The 22111-nt window shown below is 46.5% G+C and overlaps 1 protein-coding gene across 1 annotated transcript in view; it reads right to left on the bottom strand.

Annotated features, from left to right (window-relative positions):
* LOC122943221 (haloacid dehalogenase-like hydrolase domain-containing 5) overlaps positions 1–21744 on the bottom strand; it is a 30500-nt gene extending 8756 nt beyond the window's left edge. Inside the window, exons 1-5 of the mRNA XM_044300798.1 lie at positions 21464–21744; positions 11144–11353; positions 8309–8421; positions 4898–4991; positions 4049–4082 (exon numbers count right to left, since the gene is read on the bottom strand). Coding sequence (XP_044156733.1) covers positions 4049–4082; positions 4898–4991; positions 8309–8421; positions 11144–11353; positions 21464–21571 — 559 coding nt within the window. The 5' untranslated portion in view covers positions 21572–21744. The remainder of the gene's footprint in view (positions 1–4048; positions 4083–4897; positions 4992–8308; positions 8422–11143; positions 11354–21463) is intronic.
* Between the last annotated feature and the right edge of the window lie 367 nt (positions 21745–22111).

Consider the following 22111-nt stretch of genomic DNA (forward strand, 5'->3'; position numbering starts at 1 on the left):
TAGTTGCTTGGAGATGGTCTTATAGCCTTTACCTTTAACATGCTTGTCTATAATTTTCTTTCTGATCTCTTGAGACAGCTCTTTCCTTTGCTTCCTCTGGTCCATGTCGAGTGTGGTACACACCATATCACCAAACAACACAGTGATTACCTGGAGCCATATATATAGGCCCAATGGCTGATTACAAGGTTGTAGACACCTGTGATGCTAATTAGTGGACACACCTTGAATTAACATGTCCCTTTGGTCACATTATGTTCTGTGTTTTCTAGGGGTACCATCATTTTTGTCCATGCCTGTTTCATGAGTTTATTTTTTTACATAATTCTGTTGAAGCATGGTTGAAAAACAATGTCTGACTTTCATTGGTTAACATTTATAGAATTTTAATTTATTATTACTTTTGTCAGATTAAAGTTATTTCTGTGACCATTGTGACTTTTTCTTTCATTGACCAAAGGGTACCAACAATTTTGTCCACGTCTGTATATACACATACATACTTGAAAAAGGCTCAAGAGCAGAGCCGAAACGTTGCACCTGGGTGAATAAAGGTTCACTTGTATGTATATATATATATATACACACACACAAACTTCTAAAAAAATTAGCATATTGTGATAAAGTTCATTATTTTCTGTAATGTACTGATAAACATTAGACTTTCATATATTTTAGATTCATTACACACCAACTGAAGTAGTTCAAGCCTTTTATTGTTTTAATATTGATGATTTTGGCATACAGCTCATGAAAACCCAAAATTCCTATCTAAAAAAATTAGCATATCATGAAAAGGTTCTCTAAACGAGCTATTAACCTAATCATCTGAATCAACTAATTAACTCTAAACACCTGCAAAAGATTCCTGAGGCTTTTACAAACTCCCAGCCTGGTTCATTACTCAAAACCGCAATCATGGGTAAGACTGCCGACCTGACTGCTGTCCAGAAGGCCATCATTGACACCCTCAAGCAAGAGGGTAAGACACAGAAAGAAATGTCTGAACGAATAGGCTGTTCCCAGAGTGCTGTATCAAGGCACCTCAGTGGGAAGTCTGTGGGAAGGAAAAAGTGTGGCAGAAAACGCTGCACAACGAGAAGAGGTGACCGGACCCTGAGGAAGATTGTGGAGAAGGACCGATTCCAGACCTTGGGGGACCTGCGGAAGCAGTGGACTGAGTCTGGAGTAGAAACATCCAGAGCCACCGTGTACAGGCGTGTGCAGGAAATGGGCTACAGGTGCCGCATTCCCCAGGTCAAGCCACTTTTGAACCAGAAACAGCGGCAGAAGCGCCTGACCTGGGCTACAGAGAAGCAGCACTGGACTGTTGCATGTCATTCGGAAATCAAGGTGCCAGAGTCTGGAGGAAGACTGGGGAGAGGGAAATGCCAAAATGCCTGAAGTCCAGTGTCAAGTACCCACAGTCAGTGATGGTCTGGGGTGCCATGTCAGCTGCTGGTGTTGGTCCACTGTGTTTTATCAAGGGCAGGGTCAATGCAGCTAGCTAGCAGGAGATTTTGGAGCACTTCATGCTTCCATCTGCTGAAAAGCTTTATGGAGATGAAGATTTCATTTTTCAGCACGACCTGGCACCTGCTCACAGTGCCAAAACCACTGGTAAATGGTTTACGGACCATGGTATTACTGTGCTCAATTGGCCTGCCAACTCTCCTGACCTGAACCCCATAGAGAATCTGTGGGATATTGGGAAGATAAAGTTGAGAGACGCAAGACCCAACACTCTGGATGAGCTTAAGGCCGCTATGGAAGCATCCTGGGCCTCCATAACACCTCAGCAGTGCCACAGGCTGATTGCCTCCATGCCACGCCGCATTGAAGCCGTCATTTTTGCAAAAGGATTCCGGACCAAGTATTGAGTGCAGAACTGAACATAATTATTCGAAGGTTGACTTTTTTTGTATTAAAAACACTTTTCTTTTATTGGTCGGATGAAATATGCTAATTTTTTGAGATAGGAATTTTGGGTTTTCATGAGCTGTATGCCAAAATCATCAATATTAAAACAATAAAAGGCTTGAACTACTTCAGTTGTGTGTAATGAATCTAAAATATATGAAAGTCTAATGTTTATCAGTACATTACAGAAAATAATGAACTTATAATGAACAATTTTTTTTTTAGAAGGACTAATATATATATATATTTCACTAATTGTAATGACCCAGAGAATAAAGATATTATGTTATTTATACCAATGAACGCCGTAAAATTTAATGTAAAAATGCAGTGGCAGTATTGCTTTTTTTCCTCATCTCCATCCCAGAAAGAGTTATTAAAAGTTAATCATAACGTTATATGTACCCCAAAATGGAGTTATATAGACAGTATAATAAAAAAAAAAAGTTATAGCTCTTGGAACAAAACAATGAAGGAAAAAAAAAAAAAAAAAAAAAAAAAAAAAAAAAAGAAGAAAAACGCTTGGTCAGTAAGGCCCAAACAGGCTTGTCACTAAGGGGTTCAAAGATCCAGATTACCTGATGAACGAGTAATCGGCAGCAGTATTAGGCCGAATGCACACGGCAGTGTTCCACGGCCAAGAGTGGTCCGTGGTATGCCGGGCTGGATTCCTGTTCAGAGCAGGAGCGCACGGTGTCATTGGTTGCTATGACGCCGTGCGCCTCATTCCACCGCTGCACTACAGTAATACACTCGTATAGCCTTACACTGCCAGATGCTCACTAACAAGTGTTCGTCGGAACGCTCATTAGCGATCATGTTAACAATCTGTCGGTGTAATAGGGCTTTTAGCAAAGTCAATTAAAGGGCAGCAACTAAAGGCCCCTTTACACCGACCAAGAACGGGCCAGATAATCACTAACAAGCGTTTGTAAGAATGCTAGTTATCTGCCCATGTAAAGGTGCCGCCGATTATCCGATGAACAAGCGAAACGGGTAATATGATAATTTATGCGGACACCAAAATTGTATGCTAGCAGCAGATCGTGCCATCTAATCACACTCTGCTGCCGGCAAACAATGATTCTGTATGGAGAGGAGCGAAGGCAATAGTGATCACTCCTCCCCATACTGTGGAGATCGCTGCACGTAATTGCTGAAGTCTCCTTCACTGACGAGCAGGCAATTGTTGGGAAGGAACGCTTCCCTCCAATCGCCTGCTACATTGTCCAGTTTAAAGGGGCCTTAACAGATGGGGCTCACCTCAAGCGGCACACACAAGAGTATTATGTAGATCTGGTTTCAAACACGGATTGCACCAGACAGGATCTGATGCCCTGTACAGCATAGGCCCAGAGGACGACCATAGACATTAAAGGGCACCGTCAGCAGATTTGTATCTATGAAACTAGCCGACCTGTTGCATGTGCGCTTCGCAGCTGAAGCTGTTGGTCCCATGTACATATGGGCCTGCATGGCTGAGAAAAATTATGTTTTGATATATGCAAATTAGCATCTAGGAGCAACAGGGGTGTTGCCGTTACACCTAGAGGCTCAGCTCTCTCCAACTGCCGAGCCCGCCCCACTTTAACTGACAGACACAGGCATGATCACGTTTATATTGCCTGGCCCTGCCAATCAAAGTGGAGGACGCTGCAGCTGCAGAGAGAGCAGAGCCTCTAGGTGTAATGGTAACGCCCCCGTTGCTCCTAGATGCTCTTTGCATATATTAAAACATCATTTTTCGTAGCGGAACGGGCACATATGAACATGGGACCAACACAGATGCCTTCAGCTGCCAAGCGCACATGTAACAGGTCAGCCAGTGTCATAGGTACAAAGCTGCTGACAGATGCCCTTTAAGTGGACTTCTTGCCGATGTCTTGTTCGCCCAGGAGAAAAGTGCTCTCAGAGGTGTCCAGCAGTATTCTCCTGTGGTGGGCACCACCACAGAGGAAATTAAGCATTACATTTTGTGACATGCAGGTCAGGACTGGCTGACTAGCTCTCTAGAACTGCTTTCCACCGAGGCCAAGAGATGAGGGTCCTGAACAGAAGACCACTGAATAACCCCTGGAAGAACGATCAGCTAATGTGGAGGGAAATAAAAATGAAGAAAACAGTGTACCTTCTATTTTGGGAAGATTCACGGCTGCAGATGGCTGTCAATGACAAAAGAAAAGAAATCCCATTTTATTCAAGTTCTTAAACTTTTCCGCACATTAAACAAAACCGGTTTCACAGCTAAAGTAAAGGTGATAGCCTGACGAAGACTGAAATTATGTACAGGACTGAGACGCCAGCTGGCACGATCAGTAGGTCACAGTGACACAGGGAACAAAATGGCATTGTAAGAGCGTCAATACATAAACACAGGGCTAAGATAAGGAGGATCCCTTCCCCAAAACACATCTACAGTAGATATTATATAGACAGACATATGTTGGGGAGCTTCTAATCAATTAAGTTTCCATCCCTGGGCCCTAATCATTATACTTAGGGATGAACGGATCGACTACGGATGAAACATCCGAAGTAGATTTGCATAATACTTTGTTTAAATACTGGGGAGCAAGCGCTCTGTACAGTATTAGTATTTGCTCCGATGAGCCAAAGTTATTACTTCGAAGTCTTGCGAGACTTCGTATAATAACTTCATAAATAAATTTCTACTATAAAAAAATGTTTTTCCTGAACTCTGGTTCAGTTCCAAGTGGTACCTTGGAACCAAACACAAGTTCGTGAAATGTTTTTTTATAGTAGAAATTAATTTATGAAGTTATTATGCGAAGTCTCGCAAGACTTCGAAGTAATAACTTTGGCTCATCGGAGCAAATACTGTACAGAGCAATCGCTCCCCAGTATTTAAACAAAGTATTATGCAAATCTACTTCGGATGTTTCATCCGAAGTTGATTCACTCATCCCTAAATATACTATATGAAAATGGCCCAAAAAAATAAATATACAACACTCACCAGAATTTTAGGTCTTTTACTATGATCCACCATATCCAGGAAAGGGTATGACTCCAGCACAGAGTCTATTGTGATAGGATTCGAAAATCCTAAACTGAATGATCAATTAAGGAAAACTGATGGAGGGAAAACAGAACATGACATATATTTGTTCTCCATTAGGCTGGGAAGACCAGGCATCATGAGAATTTTAGTTAAGGCCTCTAAGTCCTGAAACATCTATCCTAGTAAATACTTGTATCCCTAATGAAATAATTCTGGAACATCTGTTTTTATAAGTCTGCATTGTGCCATGCCTCTTATTATTCCTCCCGGCAATGTAAAATATATTGACAAATGGTCATTACCACTCCCCATTTGTAGGGTATGACCTCTACAGTCGGACACAGTCAGCAATGATTGGCCAAATTATGTATACACGTCCAGTAGGAATAACTAAGGAACAGCACAATGCAGATTTCTAAGAAAAGATGCTCCAAAAAGGCTATTTCATGCTGGTGTATTAATTAAAACTGGCAGGTCAGGAGAGCGGACAGGTCATCTGTGTCCGATTATTCACAGGTACGGGCTCAGTGTTTCAAGTTGCAGGTGAGAGAGTTGCAGGGGCTGGCCAGTATCTATTACTAGCGGCACATGTGCTGGGAACAATACATGCATGCGGCTAGTGATAAACATGTTTAAACTATTGGAACCAACATCTGATAGTTTAATATGAATAATTCATGTTTACATGCAGGTCCGCTCACCTGCTTCTCTGGCGCTGGGCTCCAAAAATGGTCCCGTCCATCAGCAGCCTCCATTCATTTACAGTGGCAGTATACTCAGGGGTGCACCACCAAGGAGACCAGGTGAGGCGATCGCCTCGAGCAGCACCAGGTAGGGGCAAGAGGGGGGGCAGTGGAAGGGCCATGGGGAATGAGCGCTTTCATTGTGGTAAAGAGGTTAGGTTAAGAAATTGGCATGGGATGGGGGGCGCCCAAGTGTACTGTCCATGCGCAGTGTAAATGCATGGAGGCTGCTGATGGCTGGGACCCTCCACCAGCAGCCACTTTCAGAGTGCAGCACTGGCAAGCAGGTGTCGGACCTGCATGTGAAGATGAATTATTCATAGTAAAACTATCAGATGCCAGTGAGAATAGTTTAAACAGGTTTATATCTAGCTGCACACGTACTGTTCCCAGCACACATGTAATAGATACTGGCCAACCCCTTTAAACAAGCGGGCGGTAGCTAGCCTCAATACCTTCCCTGTTAGGCCCCCTGCACACAAACGTGTGCTTCCCGTTGCCGTATTGCGGACCACATTTGCGGATCCGCAATACACAGGTGCCGTTCCGTGGGCATTCCGCATCACGGATGCAAACCCATTCAGTTGAGATGCGGAATGGAACCCTACAGAAGCACTACGGAGTGCTTCCGAGGAGTTTCGTCCCGTAACTTCTGTTCTATCTTTTTGCGGAACGGCCGGATCGCGGACCCATTAAAGTGAATGAGTCTGCGATCCGCTGCGGCTGCCCCACGGACTGTGTTCGTAGCATTGTGGCCCGCAGCACCACCATGGGGTGCACACATTCGTGTGCAGGGGGCCTTATGGGTTTTCCTGCTGGCACAATTTCCTGTAGTATGGTGCTAAAAATAATGGGAAGCTACTACTAAGTAGTGTTTGCCTGGAAAATCACTGCGGTTAACAAAATGCTCCGCTGAACCACAGAGAAAATCCTTCTCCACTGACTTCACATCTGAATTAACTAACGGCACACTTCTCCTGCATCGGAAGCTCTCCGCACAGACCTGGCCGAAGCCGCGGCTCCATACAACTGCTGCCTGCCAGCTCTGACTTGCAGATGTCCTTGCATTCCAATAAAGATGACTTTCTGCTGGCAGTACTGACGAGGGCGACTACTTCCAGTGTCAAGAACCACTCCTGGGCCGCACGCCAGTGAGAGCAGATCTCCTTGGGAAGCAGGACACGGTCATCAGCTCGGTTATGGTTCACTTAGACTATATCTCTACCATCTTCTCTCATAGTTTCTCTCTCCTCCTGCTTTTTCACTCCAATTAACCAGGCACACACACTCTGAACTGGTAGGATGCTGGGCTAGTGGACGCACCAGACATTTTAAAGTCCACAGAGGTGGCTGTACACAGATGAAAGCTGTAAAGTGGGAATATTAAACTCACAATTCCCATTCCCATGCCTCCTGGGTCCCCACAGAGCCTCTGTCTTTCCTTTTACAGCTATGATATGCCAACATGAATTTGTGACCGCTGCAGCCAAGCACTGACCACAGTGGTAAACCTCTTGACACTTCACTTCTACCACTATCAAATGTTCCCGTCGACACATCTTTGCTGGAACAGGAAGAAAAGAAACCGACAGGGTAACTGGGAAGCTCTGGAACAGGAGCGGCAGGGGATTGGTAAGGTAGGACTTCTTACATTAAAAATGTATGTGGCTGAACAACCCCTATAAGTTTTAAAAGCATCATGGGTCCCAACCCGTAACTGAGGCCCATTGTACCATCAGTACAAAATGTCAATGTCACTACTATATCACAGCATACAAACTCTGCAGGCTAACCAGGAGGGGGCGTATTACCCATACATGCTATCCATCGGCTCATGACGTCAATGCTTCGGACCGCTGGGGAACACAGGTTTTAGGCTTCTCTGGATTGGCATTTCTCAGATAAGGGTACATTCACAGTAGCGGATGCCAAATAGAGCAGGCTGTTCCGCAAGGAATCAGCCTACCAGAGCTTACTGGATCGGACATATTCTACCATACACCGCTGGATCCCTATTGACTATAATGGGATCTGGCCACTTTACGGCATGAATGCTAGGATTAGGAGAGACAAATACCGTTGCATGCATGGGATTTGTCCGCCCAAAAGCTGGAATTTATGCCGGAACAGACTACCAGAAGACACATCAAACAATAGCCGTCAGCTCTCCAAAAGTGCACAAACTCAGCGTATCCCCCTGGAACAGCCTGCCAGATCTGAACTGCAACTGTGAACGTACCCCAAGACAAACTTTAGTGGGAAGTGGGGGGCATCAAAATTGTAAAATCTCCTTGCTTTAACACTTTATTGTAACCCAATACAATCCCACCCCATACACGCACAATTGGTTCGGCAGAGCATTCATCCATTTTAAATGAGAGAGGGGTGAAAGTGGCTACCAGACATCTGTGGCTGGCGGATTATCTGCACGAGAACAAAAGGATCGGACAGGTTGAAATCCGACCCTTCTCTCCCCGACGTCTCCTGTTGAAAGAGAGTTGGGAGCTCCCCCATACACATCAGATGGTCGGCCGGTCCTGCAAAAATTGACATGTTTGGCCAATGTGTTTCATATGCATGTACACGGCCAGCTTAAGACCATCTTCTCATGTAGAAAGGATACTATTTTGCAATATCGAGAGTAGGTCCTTGTCCAGACACCAAGACACACTTATTGTGATACTGCCTGAAAATGCGCAGAGGACTGTGCGACATCATCACTTGATCCTGAGAAATCTGTCAAATGGGAGAGAAAGGGAAAGCTTTATTATAAATGATATCAGGAATACAACTTTATCATATTTAGAATGATGCAGAATATAAAGCAGAAGGGACCCAACCGATGGACTGTGACCAAGAATACACCATCTGCATGGTTCCAGTTTCTCCAATTAGATCCAGCATACAATCAATTTGCTCCTCTCTAGTCCATGCAATAGTTGTCAAAAATTCGGATTACATTACACTTTAATAATCCATTCAGAATGTGACTGTCTGGCATTTGTCTTGTACCTTTGGCACGTGCTCCAGAAACACCAGACACTCCTTTCGGCATCTAACAGGCAAACATTGCACTTTCCTACATGGTGGTCAACTTAAAAAATCATATTGCACAGCAGAGGCCATAGGACTGGCCATAGACCCTACAGGGAAAATTCCTGGTGGGCTGGTGCCCTGGGGGCCGCCTGAGCTCTTCTCACTGCCACTAGCCAGGTGCATAATGATCTGATGCCCTCAGTGGTAATTAATGCTGGGAGCATCAGTACTTTTACATCTGGCTGCGGGCTACAGGAGTCCTCCGAATTTAATCGCAAGACCCCTTTCAGACGAGCGAGTTGCACACTGCAGACTTGCAGCGCGAGTATAACCCTGGGTTCACACCTGAGCGTTTTTGTCGCGCGTTCTTATGCGCGTTTTTTGTAATAGTAAACGCGCGTTTGACGCGCGTTTGTGTCATTGACTGCAGTGTCCTATGGCCACAAACGCGCGTCAAAACGCCCCAAAGAAGCTCAAGTACTTGTTTGAGCGTCGGGCGTTTTACAGCGCGTTCGTACGCGCTGTAAAACGCCCAGGTGTGAACCATTCCCATAGGGAAGCATTGGATTTCATGTCTTGAGCGTTTTACAGCGCGTTTGAACGCGCTGTAAAACGCTCAGGTGTGAACCCAGGGTTAGACTACTCTCCTGTCCTGTCCTCCCAACACTGCTGGTGGGCGCATAGTATTGATTTATGATGCTATGTAACCCTTAGGCCTCTTTCACACGGGCGTCGCGTGTGAGGGCCGGATAGGATGCGGGTGTGTCACGGGAAAATGTGTGATTTTTCCGCGCGAGTGCAAAACGTTTTAATACGTTTTGCACGCGCGTGAGAAAAATCGGCATGTTTGGTACCCAGACCCGAACTTCTTCACAGAAGTTCGGGTTTGGTGGTCTGTAGATTTTATTACAGGGGTGTGGAAATAAACTACTTGTCGAAGGACTAAAGCAGGGGCTCGATCTACTTGTCCCGATACAAAAAATAATTTTAAATCAAAACCATATTTCAATGCACCGTCACGCTTCCTTAGGCAGGGAGGTGGCTGGCGTGGGTTCCAATCTTTGTGGTGTGAAATGACTCCAAATTTAGTCCTCGTTCACAGAGGATTCCGTCTAGAATGCACATCGCGGCCGGCTCACCATGTTGTGGGGCAGGAGGGGCGTGACGATCCATTGAAGTGAATGGCACCATAGCCACAGCCGCAGGCTTGCAGCATTTTGTTTGGACTGGACCGCAGGCATAATGTGCCTTGCGATCCTGTGCAGCAGATTGCATTGCAGCCGTTGGGCATGGTTATGGTGCCAATCACTTCAACAGACCACTACGCCCCCCCCCCCCCGCCCCACAATATAGTTAGCCGGCTGCAATGCGGTGCAGTGCATTCTGAACAGAATCAGGCCGGAACGCACTGCCTGGTGTGAACGAGGCCTTAATGTGATCAGAGCAATTAGTTTAGTGCACACTCTTGCTCTTAGCACATTACTACCCGTACCTCTAGGTGGTTTATGCAAATTAGCTGCTGATGTGGCATGGAAAGGACACCCCTCACCTTCCCAGTTTGACAACACCTGCAGAAAGGGGTCCTCTGAGGGATGCTGGCAGAGTTGAGAGTTCATCAATGCCCCTGGCTCTGTAACGGCTCTGTCACTGCTCCTCCCCCGAGCCGGAGACGTGACAGAACCTTTCACTGCTCCACCTCTGTCATTTCTTCTTCCCCACGCTGTCACTATACCACCCCCCCCGCTCTGTCACCGTGGCTGTGTCACTGCTCTACGCCCACTGCTTGGTCACCGCTAGTGTTGAGCGAACACGGTGAAGTTCAATGGGGACCCAAACTTAATACTATTAGCTTTTTCAGATCTGAGTTTTCACAATCATGAAAACTCAGATCCGATGGTATATTCTAACAGAGGCGTTCCCCATGGTGATGGGGACGCTTGAAGTTAAACTATACCATCGGATTGGAGAAAACTCTGATCAGATGGTATATTCTAAACCCAAGGCGTTTCCATGGTGATGGGAACGCACCTCTGACAGGGCGCTGCCATCCGCGGCACCTGAGGGGTTAATTGCGCGGGCTGCAGCTCCCTGTCAGAGGTCTGGTGCCGGGAATGTTTCTACAATGTTTGCATTGGTGGGCAGTGCTGAAAACTTGGTATTGCTGACCTCACCTACTTGTGTTGCCCCCTGCATTCTGTCAATTTAGACCTGTCTGCAATATGGGGTCCACTAGTTTTATTTATTTTTTCCCCAGGGCCACTTTAACTTCCCAGTTTGCCCCTGTTGCACAGCATACATTTTTGCAAACCTATGGACGACATATGCAGCAGTATGGTATACAGCTGCATACGTCTGAGCTTTGGTCGCCGCGTATGCTGGGGACGGGACGGGGACACAAATGAAGGAAATACAACACACTTACCGGCACGCCCAGTATGTCTGACAGCTGATCAGCTTTGGTCTGACGGAGGCAGTTTCCAGCATTGGTGACAAATACGACGGGCACCAAGAATTGGCCTTGGCTGTTCACCAACTTCTGAAAAGCTTTTTTAGCAGCAGGGATCGGGGTCTTTCCTCGGACAAGTACTCCATCAATGTCGAAGAGCAGGCCAAACGATGGCTGGAAGCTTGACTGAAAAAGAAACAACAAAATTACATACTGAAGAGGATGCCCATCTAAATAAAAAATGTCAGATTTATGGTCACTGCTGGGGAAAGCTGTTTCTGGCCAAACTAAAATGTCGTACTAGACGCCAGCCACTCAAATCCAGCATTATGCTAGGTCAGCTCCACCAGATTTACAAGAATCTCTTTGGCAGTAGTTATCTGCTCTAGTAAATTGAGAGTTGTCCCTCTACGACCTGACTGGTCAAAACACAAATAGGCAATTATGGTCGAGACAACCCCTTGAAAAAAAATATAGCCTGCGTTTCTCCTTTTCCGTCAATTCAATACCAATCAAGGGGTGGTCTGGGACACTGTTGGTTGCACAAAGTCCCCTTGATTACACAGAACATAAATCAGAGGACTGTTCCTGTTTCTGTCAGGTTTCTTTTCATTCTCCCTTCCTTCTAGCAGCAGGTTGTACTGGACAGATCAGATTGTGGAGAGGGGAGTAAGAATCCAAGGAGGGCAGCTCACACAGGCCATATATAGAAAGAAAATCATCCTGAACACACAGACCTTACATTCAGCATGTTTTACTGGGAGGCACACATCCACATGAGAAAAGTCTGAAACTAGGAGTAGGAACTGAATACGAGTCCAAAAATGAATGAAGACTGCAGTCAAACTTTTTATACATGGTAACCATTAACATTATGCGGAAATGTCTTTTTTCCTGGCAAAGATGTCCATAGCCTTTAACCTAAAACTCAGTGTGATACACTGCCTAACAACTAGTATGGGGTAGCCAGGTAGTGTGTCTCTAAAGTCGGCCAAACACAGGATATTGGTCAGCACCAATGTGGTCAGTCAGTCATCTAAATTGGTATGTACGATCCCACTAGAAGCTGGACAGAAAAAAACTTGTCAACCAGTGATTCAGTTATAGAGAACACAAGGACAAGATTTTCCTACCTGAAACCTCACATTTTTGGCAGACAGAACTTGGGATCGACAAATATTGACATTTTGTGATTGATTTCCTCAAAAAGAATAGTTCGCCATCTGCTGCTCCCACACAGATAATTACCGTAGAGGTATTCTCCATGTAACTTTAAGGGAACCCGTCATCAAGAGATACCACAATTACTATGTACATTATCAGGGTGTCCCAGATTGTGCCATTGTTCTGGGTTTGGACTTATTCCCCGCTCAGAAGCACTTTCAAGTCAAGGGAGCTGGCTCTTGCATCCTCCTGTCACGGTCACCATGCCCAAATCCTGCCTCCTGCCCCTTGTTTGACATTTCAGAGCTGAGACATCATCATCCATTCGAATCTCCACATCTCAGGCAGGTGCACCCTACATCCTCTAGGGCGCCTGCACAGTGAAGCAGGGTGTACAGGTCTTGGCTTCTTTGCTCATCCGCCAGACAAGGGGGGCAGTGCACTCCCAATCCCCTGTTCATCCTGGATGTGTGCGACCCTTCCAGCCAAGCACTGTCCCCCTTGTCCGGCGCATGTGCAAAGAAGAAGTGCAGAAGCCAGGAGCTGTACACCCAAGCTTCACTGCGCAGATGTCCTGGAGGAGATAGACTGCACCTGCATGAGATGTGGAGAGGTAAGAGGAGGACACTGCCATTTCTCTGAAATGTTAAGGGCCAGAATATTTGGGTGCAGTGGCCAAGACTTGGAGAATGCAAGAGCCAGCCTCCTTAACTCGAAAGCCCCCACTGGCATCTGGCAGGAGCGGGGAATAAACTTGAACAATGGCAGTATCTAGGGCTCCACGAAAAGATACGGCAATGTGCACTGTGGATTATCTTGATGACTGGTTTCCTTTAATGTTGATGGATCCAGCAGACAACCTCACATCAAATGGTCCCTGCGTCACTAGATTATTCACAACTCTCCGCACGTCATTAAACTGCAGGATCTCATTCACTGAGAAGAAAGCTTCAAGGTTCCTCTGAATCGATATTCTATACTGTGAAATCCTTCAGCATATGCACTGGCTGATGTACACGTCCCAGGAACAGAAGATTTCCATAGTCCTTTAATTATCTGTAGATTTTCCAGTATTTCATGTTCTAGTAATATTACATAATGTCCACCGATCTATACAGGACACGTTCACGGTGGTGTAATATATCAGATAGGCTACAAGTATCGTAGCTATACCTTGTGATAAGATTTGCCTCTCCCCTTATAATTTAAACCAGACTGAACCTGAAGTTGTAACGCAACATCTCGTGTACCAGTACTTCCCAATGTTCCTGACGCAAGAGCTCATGCACGAAAAAAAAATTACCCCTGAAGCCATGATCTTCCTTAACCCCAATCCTGCCGCAACGATTTTCTGTTTTTTTTACTCTCTGGCTTCCCAGAGCCATGACATTTTTAGTTTTCCATTCACATAGCTGTATGAGTGCTTTTTATTTATGGGACAAGTTGTAATTTCTAATGGCTCCATAGCTGGAAAAAAAAAAATAATAAAAAAAAAATATATATCTATCTCTTTTCATGACAGGCATGTATGTGTTCCAGTGATCAGATCGTTATCCCCCTATCCAGTGGATAGAGAAGGAGTTTCTATCTTGACACAAGCCCTTTAAAGGCCCAAACAGGCCTGGCCATTTAAGAGTTAAAGGAAACACACAGTGCTTCCGCTGTCCATAGGTTGTGCCGGGTATTACAGTTCAACCCCATTCAAGTGCATCAGGTGGAGCTGTAATACCAGACACAGTCCACAAAGAAGTGTGGCGCAGTTTCTCTGGGAGGCGGGTGGGGGAATGTTTTTTCCGATTTCTGACAACCCCTTTAACACAAGTGCTGAGTTAGCAGAATTTCTGGACCAAAGGAGTTTTACTACATGCTGCCTATGTGCATAGACAGGGACAACACCCACAAACGCCATGCACTTTTGTCCTATGGAAAGAACCAGGACGCGTCTGAGAGGAAATAGGCGCAGTTAGCTTGTCACGTAATTTGTAGACAGCCACATTATGGCAACGCTTCCACCTGTGAACCATGACTTTGTGGGAACAAGGAAGGTCTGTGGCAGGACAGGGGGCTGGAAACAAGCTTGTGGCCCCCAAGGTCACACATGTTCTCCATGCTCAGTATCCAGAGCAGGCCCTCAGGCCCTAAAACAGCTCTGAGGCAAAGGTCATGGGAGGAGGTCGCAGCCTTGGAGGGTTTATATCCAGTATGTATATATAGAGACAGAGGGTATAAATAGATGGGAAACAAGTCGTGCTCCTGTGAGACGCAAAGGCTGAGGATCGAGCTGTAGAAGATGATAAAGAGACAGTACATCGATGGTTTACACCGCCATCAGAGACTTGCCGGCAGATCTGACAGGAACAATGAGGCTCCATGTAGCGGTAGCCTTCCTTTCTAAAAGTTTAAACCCTACAGACCCCACTGTAAAGTTACTGGGGTCCACTGGATGCAGGTGGAATCCGTTGCACAGCAGATCCAGCAACACCATAGGGGTCCGGCTACACTGCGATCTTGGTTGCGGTGCCCAAGGAACACATTGTAGCGGTAGAAAAGAATAGGGTTGTAGCGTGACTTTCGCGTATGCTTCATCAGCACGCGGGAGGCACAGAGAGCGGTGAGGGAATCGCTCTGCACTGTGTACTGTTTTAGGGACACAATATGACGTCAGGTCATAGTGCAGCGCAGGCCAGAAGACGACCAGGGAGCGGTGAGCATCAGTGCCGTCCCGAGCAAGTGACGCAAGTTTATTATCATTTTTTTTTACTTCTGATTTGAGACTGACAGGGGTTCGGTCTGATGGAAAAAAAAATATATTTTTTTTCTAATTTTCCTCCTCCAAATCCTAGGTGTGTCTTCTAGTCCGAAAACTATAGTAATATAAAACAGACCCATAGGTCCCCACTCCCCTCCTGGAGCTGGTATCCATTAGGGATCACATTTTTTTCACTGTATGGAATGGCACAGCAGATTGCACTATTCCATGCGAAGAACATATACCTCATGGAATGCTTTTTTCTTTTACCCAGATGCCTACGGGTCGAAAAGCACACATCCAGGATGATTACTATGCAACAGTGGGGAAAGAGCCTAATCGTATCAGATGTCGTTCAGCATCAGCACGTCAGACCATGGTGAAATCTGCGTCTAGGGACACGTAAAGAGACACTACGGCTTTTCTTGCACAAGCGTGTTCAGTCCAGGAAACATGCTCCATGGCTGCATTTCCCTCCGCACCATCATGACTTAGGATGCTGTGAGCTCCTGCTGTAATAAACCCATGGCACTATGCGAGTACAGTCCAGTAGATCTGCGGTCAGGCTGAGAGTTCGTATCAGAGGAGCAGCGTTCGGTGTGAGAAAGGCAGCCCGTCAGGCAGAGATTGTTTCACGGCCTGAACATTCTCATATGATATGAGCCTAAGGGCTCATGCACACAAATGTATTTTCGTTCCGCTTCCGTTCTTTTTGCGGACCATATGCGGTACCATTCACTTCAATGAGGCTGTAGAAAATACAGAAGTTACTCCGTGTGCTTCGGTTTGTCCGCATGGCCGTTCCGCAAAAAAGTAGCGAATGTCCTATTATTGTCCGCAAATCACGGTCCGAGGCCCCATTCAAGTCAATGGGTCTGCAAAAAAAATACAAAACGCACACGGAACATATCCGTATGCCATCCGTATTTCGCAGAACCACACTGTAGAAATGCTATGCCCAGCCCATATCGCTCATGTGTGCGATGATTAATAAGTTACCGTTTCCGATCCGCAAAAAAACTGATCAAATACGGAAACCATACGGATATGTTTTGTGGAATAACAGAACGGAAGAGGACTTAAAACTGAGAGAAAAAAAAACTCAGATACAAACAAAAAGGATCCGTGAAAAACAGACCTCAAAACAACAACGGTCGTGTGTATGAGCCCTAAACCTGTGAATTAAACACAGAACACCCCATTAGGCGCCATGCACAAGACCGTATTTTTGGTAATTTCTGACCCATTTTTTTTCGATGGGGCCACGAAAAAAAGCGGATGGCACACAGTTTGCCTGTTCGGCAAAAAAAGATAGAACATGTCCTATTCTCGTCCTTTGCAGACAAGAACAGGCATTTTGAACGTAATAAAGCAGGATGCACGTGGCCAGCATTTGTTTTGCGATCCATAATTTGCAAACTGCAAAACTGATAGTCATGGGCATGAGGACTTACATAGAAGTCATCCAATCACGCACATATCACCAAGATCCAGACACAGCTCAATGTGTTTGGGGACATAAACACCAGTGGAAACAGATCAACATGTTGGGATTGCAACATGCACAATCCCCTGGAGAGAGACCCTCCATGTTTATGTCCAACAGCTTCCACATGTGTCTGACCAGCGGAGAACAGACCTGGTTTTTTTTTTTCTGCTGCTGAAATCCACCTTCCAACTAGAACCAAAGCACCCCCATCATCCTTCCCAACGTTTCCCACACAGGCAGACGGGCACACCGGGCATCACTCTTGTTGGGATATGGTAAAGAATTACATAACTAAGAGGGGGCGATTCATCTTTTCATTTGCACGCCCCGTTAGCAGCAGACATTTGCTCGGGAGCAGTTACAATCCCTGATCTGCTGTGATCTCTTAATCACTACAGGAAGGATCATCAGGACAATGAGACGACTTACTGGAACCCAATTACAGAAGAGGATCACATGGTGATTAGTAGAATCCCAGGTAATGACAGGACAGCAGAGAAGAGAACCATGACACACCCAGGAGAGAGTCAGTGGGTGTAAAGGGTATATTAGAGGGGCAGATTTCTGCCCAATGATCGCTAACGAACGTTCCTAGTAACGCTCATTAGCGGTCATTTTGCAGTGTAATATTGCCGCCCACTGCACGACCAACAAGCAAACACTAGTTCATCAGGCAATCCAGATCCTTCAGAATGCTGAAAGATCAGGATCTGCCGCCGGCAAACCACTGTACAGCATGGGGACGAGCGATGGCATAGGCGATCAGAATGTCTAATACACTCGTATAGTTAAGGGTCCTTTCACACGTCCGCAAGTGTCTATCATAGCGCACATGGCCAGCCCTATGATAGAAATGCCTATTCTTGTCTGCGATTGTGGACTAGAATAGGACATGCTCTATATTTTTTGCATGGCCGCGGAACGGAACTACGGACGCGGACAGCACGCAGTGTACTGTCCGCATCTTTTGCGGCCCCATTTGAATGAATGGTCACACCCGTTTCACAAAATTGCAGAACGGATGCGGACCCGGAGCTACGGACATGTGAATGGACCCTAAAGGGACTGTCCAGTTTCAGGAGGACAATGACAATTCCCTGAGATCCCCCAAAAGAAAGAACAGCAAAGTACTAAGGCCGTCCTGTATAGTTCACCGGAGCCTGGCCTTTTATGACCAAGTCTCCACCAGACACAAAATACAGGGCAGGCTCTCCGAATTAGGCCGAATGCACACGGCCGTGAGCGGTCCGTGGTAACACGGCCTGGATTCCGGCTGCGAGCAGGAGCGCACGGCGTCACTGGTTGCTATGACGCCTCTGTACAACAGTAATACACTCGTACTAGTGTATTACTGTTGTACAGCGGCGGCATGAAGCGCACGGCGTCATAGCAACCAGTGACGCCGTGCGCTCCTGCTCGCAGCCGGAATCCAGGCCGTGTTACCACGGACCGCTCACGGCCGTGTGCATTCGGCCTAATTCGGGGTCATGGAGGTTAGATCTGCACTGAGGAGACAATTAAAAGGGTTGTCCAGGATTGGAAAAACATGGCTGCTTTATTCAAAAAAAACAGCCCCACACCATCATCCATTGATGTGAATCTGCTGAGCTTAAAGTGTAACTGTCAGGCTTTTTATATTTCTGTAATGAATAGGGGCAGTGATAATGACCATTTTTTGTAATATACTTCAATTACTGAAATTGTGCATTTCTATCAGAAAAATATCTGTAAAGTGGCTCATTTTGAACCTTAGCGACGCTCCTCTGTCTTCTGTTTACATAACAGTCAGTGTTAGCAAGTCTCCACTGTTATGTAAACAAGAGAGGAGCGTTGCTAAGGCTCAAAAATTCTGATAGAAATGCACAATTTCAGTAATTGAAGTATATTACAAAAATGGTCAGTATCACTGCACCTATTCATTACAGAAATAAAAAAATAAAAAAAGACCGACAGTTACACTTTAAAGGGAGTCTGTCACCAACCTGACCTGGGCACCTGCAGCAAACTCTCCACCCCTGGGCACTTGTGATGGCTCATTAGCATATCATAAAAACTACTTTTTGGGCGATTTGGAGGATTTGAAAAACTAAACAAAGGCAACATCTGCGTCATCTCTGTGTCCCACTGAACTATGCGATTCGTTGGGGGCTGGGAAAAAAGCAGCCAGTTTCTTCTAACCCTGGAGAACCCCCTTTAAGCTATGTTAATGCACTTGTCAGATCTCTGCCATTATAAATCAAGTAGTCCCCAGTTCATGAATTAGCTAGACAGACGCAGGACTTATGATTTACATACAGCTCATGAAAATTCAGCTCTTCTCCTCATACTCAGTAGGTGATCTATGTGCTGCACAAATATAGGAACTGAGAGGGGGCACTAGTACCCACATGGAAGGGGGGGGGGGTGGCACCCACGGGTACCTCAAACATGCACAGAATATGAAAGTGAGCAGAGGCGATAGGCTGTCTGGGTTGCATGGGTTACATGAGCCGAGTTCTGCGGGGGTGACGACCCCCCGAGGAAGAGAGCTCAGCTAAGAAACATCATAGCTCATTCAAATGTAAAAAGGATCTCGGTCCTTGTGCATTAGGATACTATGTGCGCAGGAAGTGGAAAGCTAGGACCTATGGAGCGGCCGTCAGTCTCAGTCATGTGATCGATTACTATGGTTTACAAATGCTCAAGGCAGAATCGGTCAGACAGCGGCTTAGGTTGGATGCACCCTGGCCCCTAGATTCCGATATTCTGTTCCAGCCTAGAAAGAAAATGCTGGATCCATCACAGATAATAATGCATAGATGCAAACATGATATATAGACTAAGCCATCACTGATAAAATCTGAGACTCTTAGCCAATATATTTTGATCAAAACACATCTGTGCCCGCCTGCCAGCACCAAGGTGGTCTCATCAGGCAGGTCCTACTCTAAACCTACCTATGCCGTTGGGCATCTACTTTCAGGAGAGCAGACCCTGCACATGTAGTGTACTGCTCCTAGTCACTACCCAGTCTGACTGAGATCACCTTGGCGCTAGTAGGCGGGCACAGATGTGTTTTGATCAAAATATATTGGCCGAGAGTCCCAGATTTTATTATATCCGAGTGACAGCTTAGATCATATATAATGTTTGCATCTATTGTGCATTATTTTCATTGATTTTTCTTTTATATATGTAGCCATGCACAGCCACATATTCATTGATTCGGGCCGAACTGGATGGACAAATGTCTTTTTTCGGCCTTATGTACTATGTTACTATTGTTATATGTTTTGTATCTTTTTAAGTAATTTTTGAAAACGCTGGATCTAGTATATACCATACACCGCCGGATCCCATTCCCTATAATGGGGTCTGTCGGGTACCAGCATTTGACCGGATGAAATACCGCTGCATGCTCCTTATATTTGTGCCGCAATCTGCGATAGAGGCTTTGAACGGATCCTCCACCGCAGATGTGCACGTAGCCTAATTTATCAAGGATAGATACACACACACACACACACACACACACACACACAGTATATATCCATTATAAAACTGGACACACTAAAATCCAACACACCACTGGTAATGCCCACATTATCAGCAGCACACCTGGGCATCTAAGGCTCCGTTCACACCTTGTTTGTATACGGTGGGAGTATTCCCTGATGTACACTGGGTCAGCATGTGTTGGAGTTCCTTATTTTTTCCTTTTCATGCTATAGCCTGCTATCCTTCCCCATGCAGAGGGACACAGTTAAAAAAGCGTATGCGACATGGGAGCCCAAGGGCGACCTACCCCGCTGTGTGCCTGTGGAGACACGGGCTGGGAGACCCTCCCAGTGCACAGGTGACCTACCCCGCTGTGTGCCTGTGGAGACACGGGCTGGGAGACCCTCCCAGTGCATACCTCAGACGTAGGCTCGGAATGTCAACACAGCCTCGGTCGCAGATTCCGCCATGTAATGCTGGGCAAATAGCGCAGCGCTATCCCATCCAGCGACATGACGCCTCTCATTATAGCCAATGGGTCTGCGGTGCCCGTATAGCGACATCTGCCACCGCTGTCATTTTTCATTGTCCTGCTTCTGTGACAGAACAGGGGGAAATGAATAATGCCAATGTGAACGGAGCCTTAGATGGTCTGCGAGGGGAGCACACCGCCTAGGACAGTGATGGTGAACCTTTTACAGACTGAGTGCCGAAACTGCAACCCAAAAGCCACTTATTTGTCGCAAAGTGCCAACACGGCAATTTAACCTGAATACCAATACAGTATATCTTCCATGTACTTTATCATTTATCTATAATATCCTGCCTACATTCAGTGCGCTGCCTGTGCCGTTCATAGTGTCCTGTGCTGATGAATGGTAGGAAAAGCCTGGTACACCATAGACTTTTTCCAGAGTGTGGGTGCCCACAGAGAGGGCTCCGAGTGCCACCTCTGGCACCAGTGCCATAGGTTTGCCACCACTGGCCTAGGACATAATGACAGACCCCCATGGCAGATTTGTGCCCACCCAGCATGAAACCTGCACACTCTGCCAAACAGTCCCGGGTGGAGAGATTACCGACAACCAAACCAGTGTCTGCCTGACAACTAGGGGATACAATGTATATAGATGGGGGCTAGACTGGACCTGACCACATACTTCTGTCTATGGACAGCTCTGTAAAAGGCCCCCTGCGACCTCCATATAGACCCCCATTCTGACAGGACAGTCTATGATACCAGGTGTGTAGCTCTGACAACCCCCAAAAACTTCTGTAAAGTGAAAGCCGCACAAGTCAATAAAAATCGCATGAGACAGAGCGCTTTCTATGCGGTGGCCGGAAGGCGCACACCTCCCCCTCCTCGCACACCTGAGGTATGTAGCGGCTGAATGGAGCTCCCGCACCCGGGCGTTACCTGCGGCTCGTCGGCGGCCATGCACATCCCGCTCTGGTGGAGCCTCCGGGTGGATCCACGTGTCCTCAGCAGCCGGAGCCCCCGACAGAGCGGCCATAGCCCCTTCATCCTGCCCGGGACCCCTTCGAAGCTTCCGGCTGTACAGCGCTGTCGCGTCTCGGCAGGAGACACCGGGATCCTCCGTTATCAGTGCGGCTTTTGCGGGAGGTGCGGGGTCCGGCTTTGTCCGGGGGTCTCTGCACTGGCGATGTATACACGACTCCTGGGATATATCTCAACTGTGCGGAGACCGTGAGCCAATCAGCGGGCAGCCGCACGAGTAGAAGCGACCAATCAGGGGACGCTCAGATGTCCCTCCCCCAACCATCCCCTATACTGGGGGACAGGGACACTTCCGCCCGAGACAATAACCGCAGCTGGAGGAGCCCCAGCCCCCACTACCAGAGCCAGCGGCGGGCAGCGGTAACGCACGGCGATCGGCAATCATTGTACTCTGTATGGGAGCGAACGATCGTTAGGAGCCCCGGAGCCTAACATCCGTGCAGACTGATAATATATTATCTGCACGGATATACATATATCTATCTAACTATATCTCTATATATAATATAATTTTATTTTTTGTATATACACACATATTGGTAGTAC

This window comes from Bufo gargarizans, chromosome 7 (genome assembly GCF_014858855.1).
Source record: "Bufo gargarizans isolate SCDJY-AF-19 chromosome 7, ASM1485885v1, whole genome shotgun sequence".
Classification (NCBI taxonomy): Eukaryota; Metazoa; Chordata; class Amphibia; order Anura; family Bufonidae; genus Bufo; species Bufo gargarizans.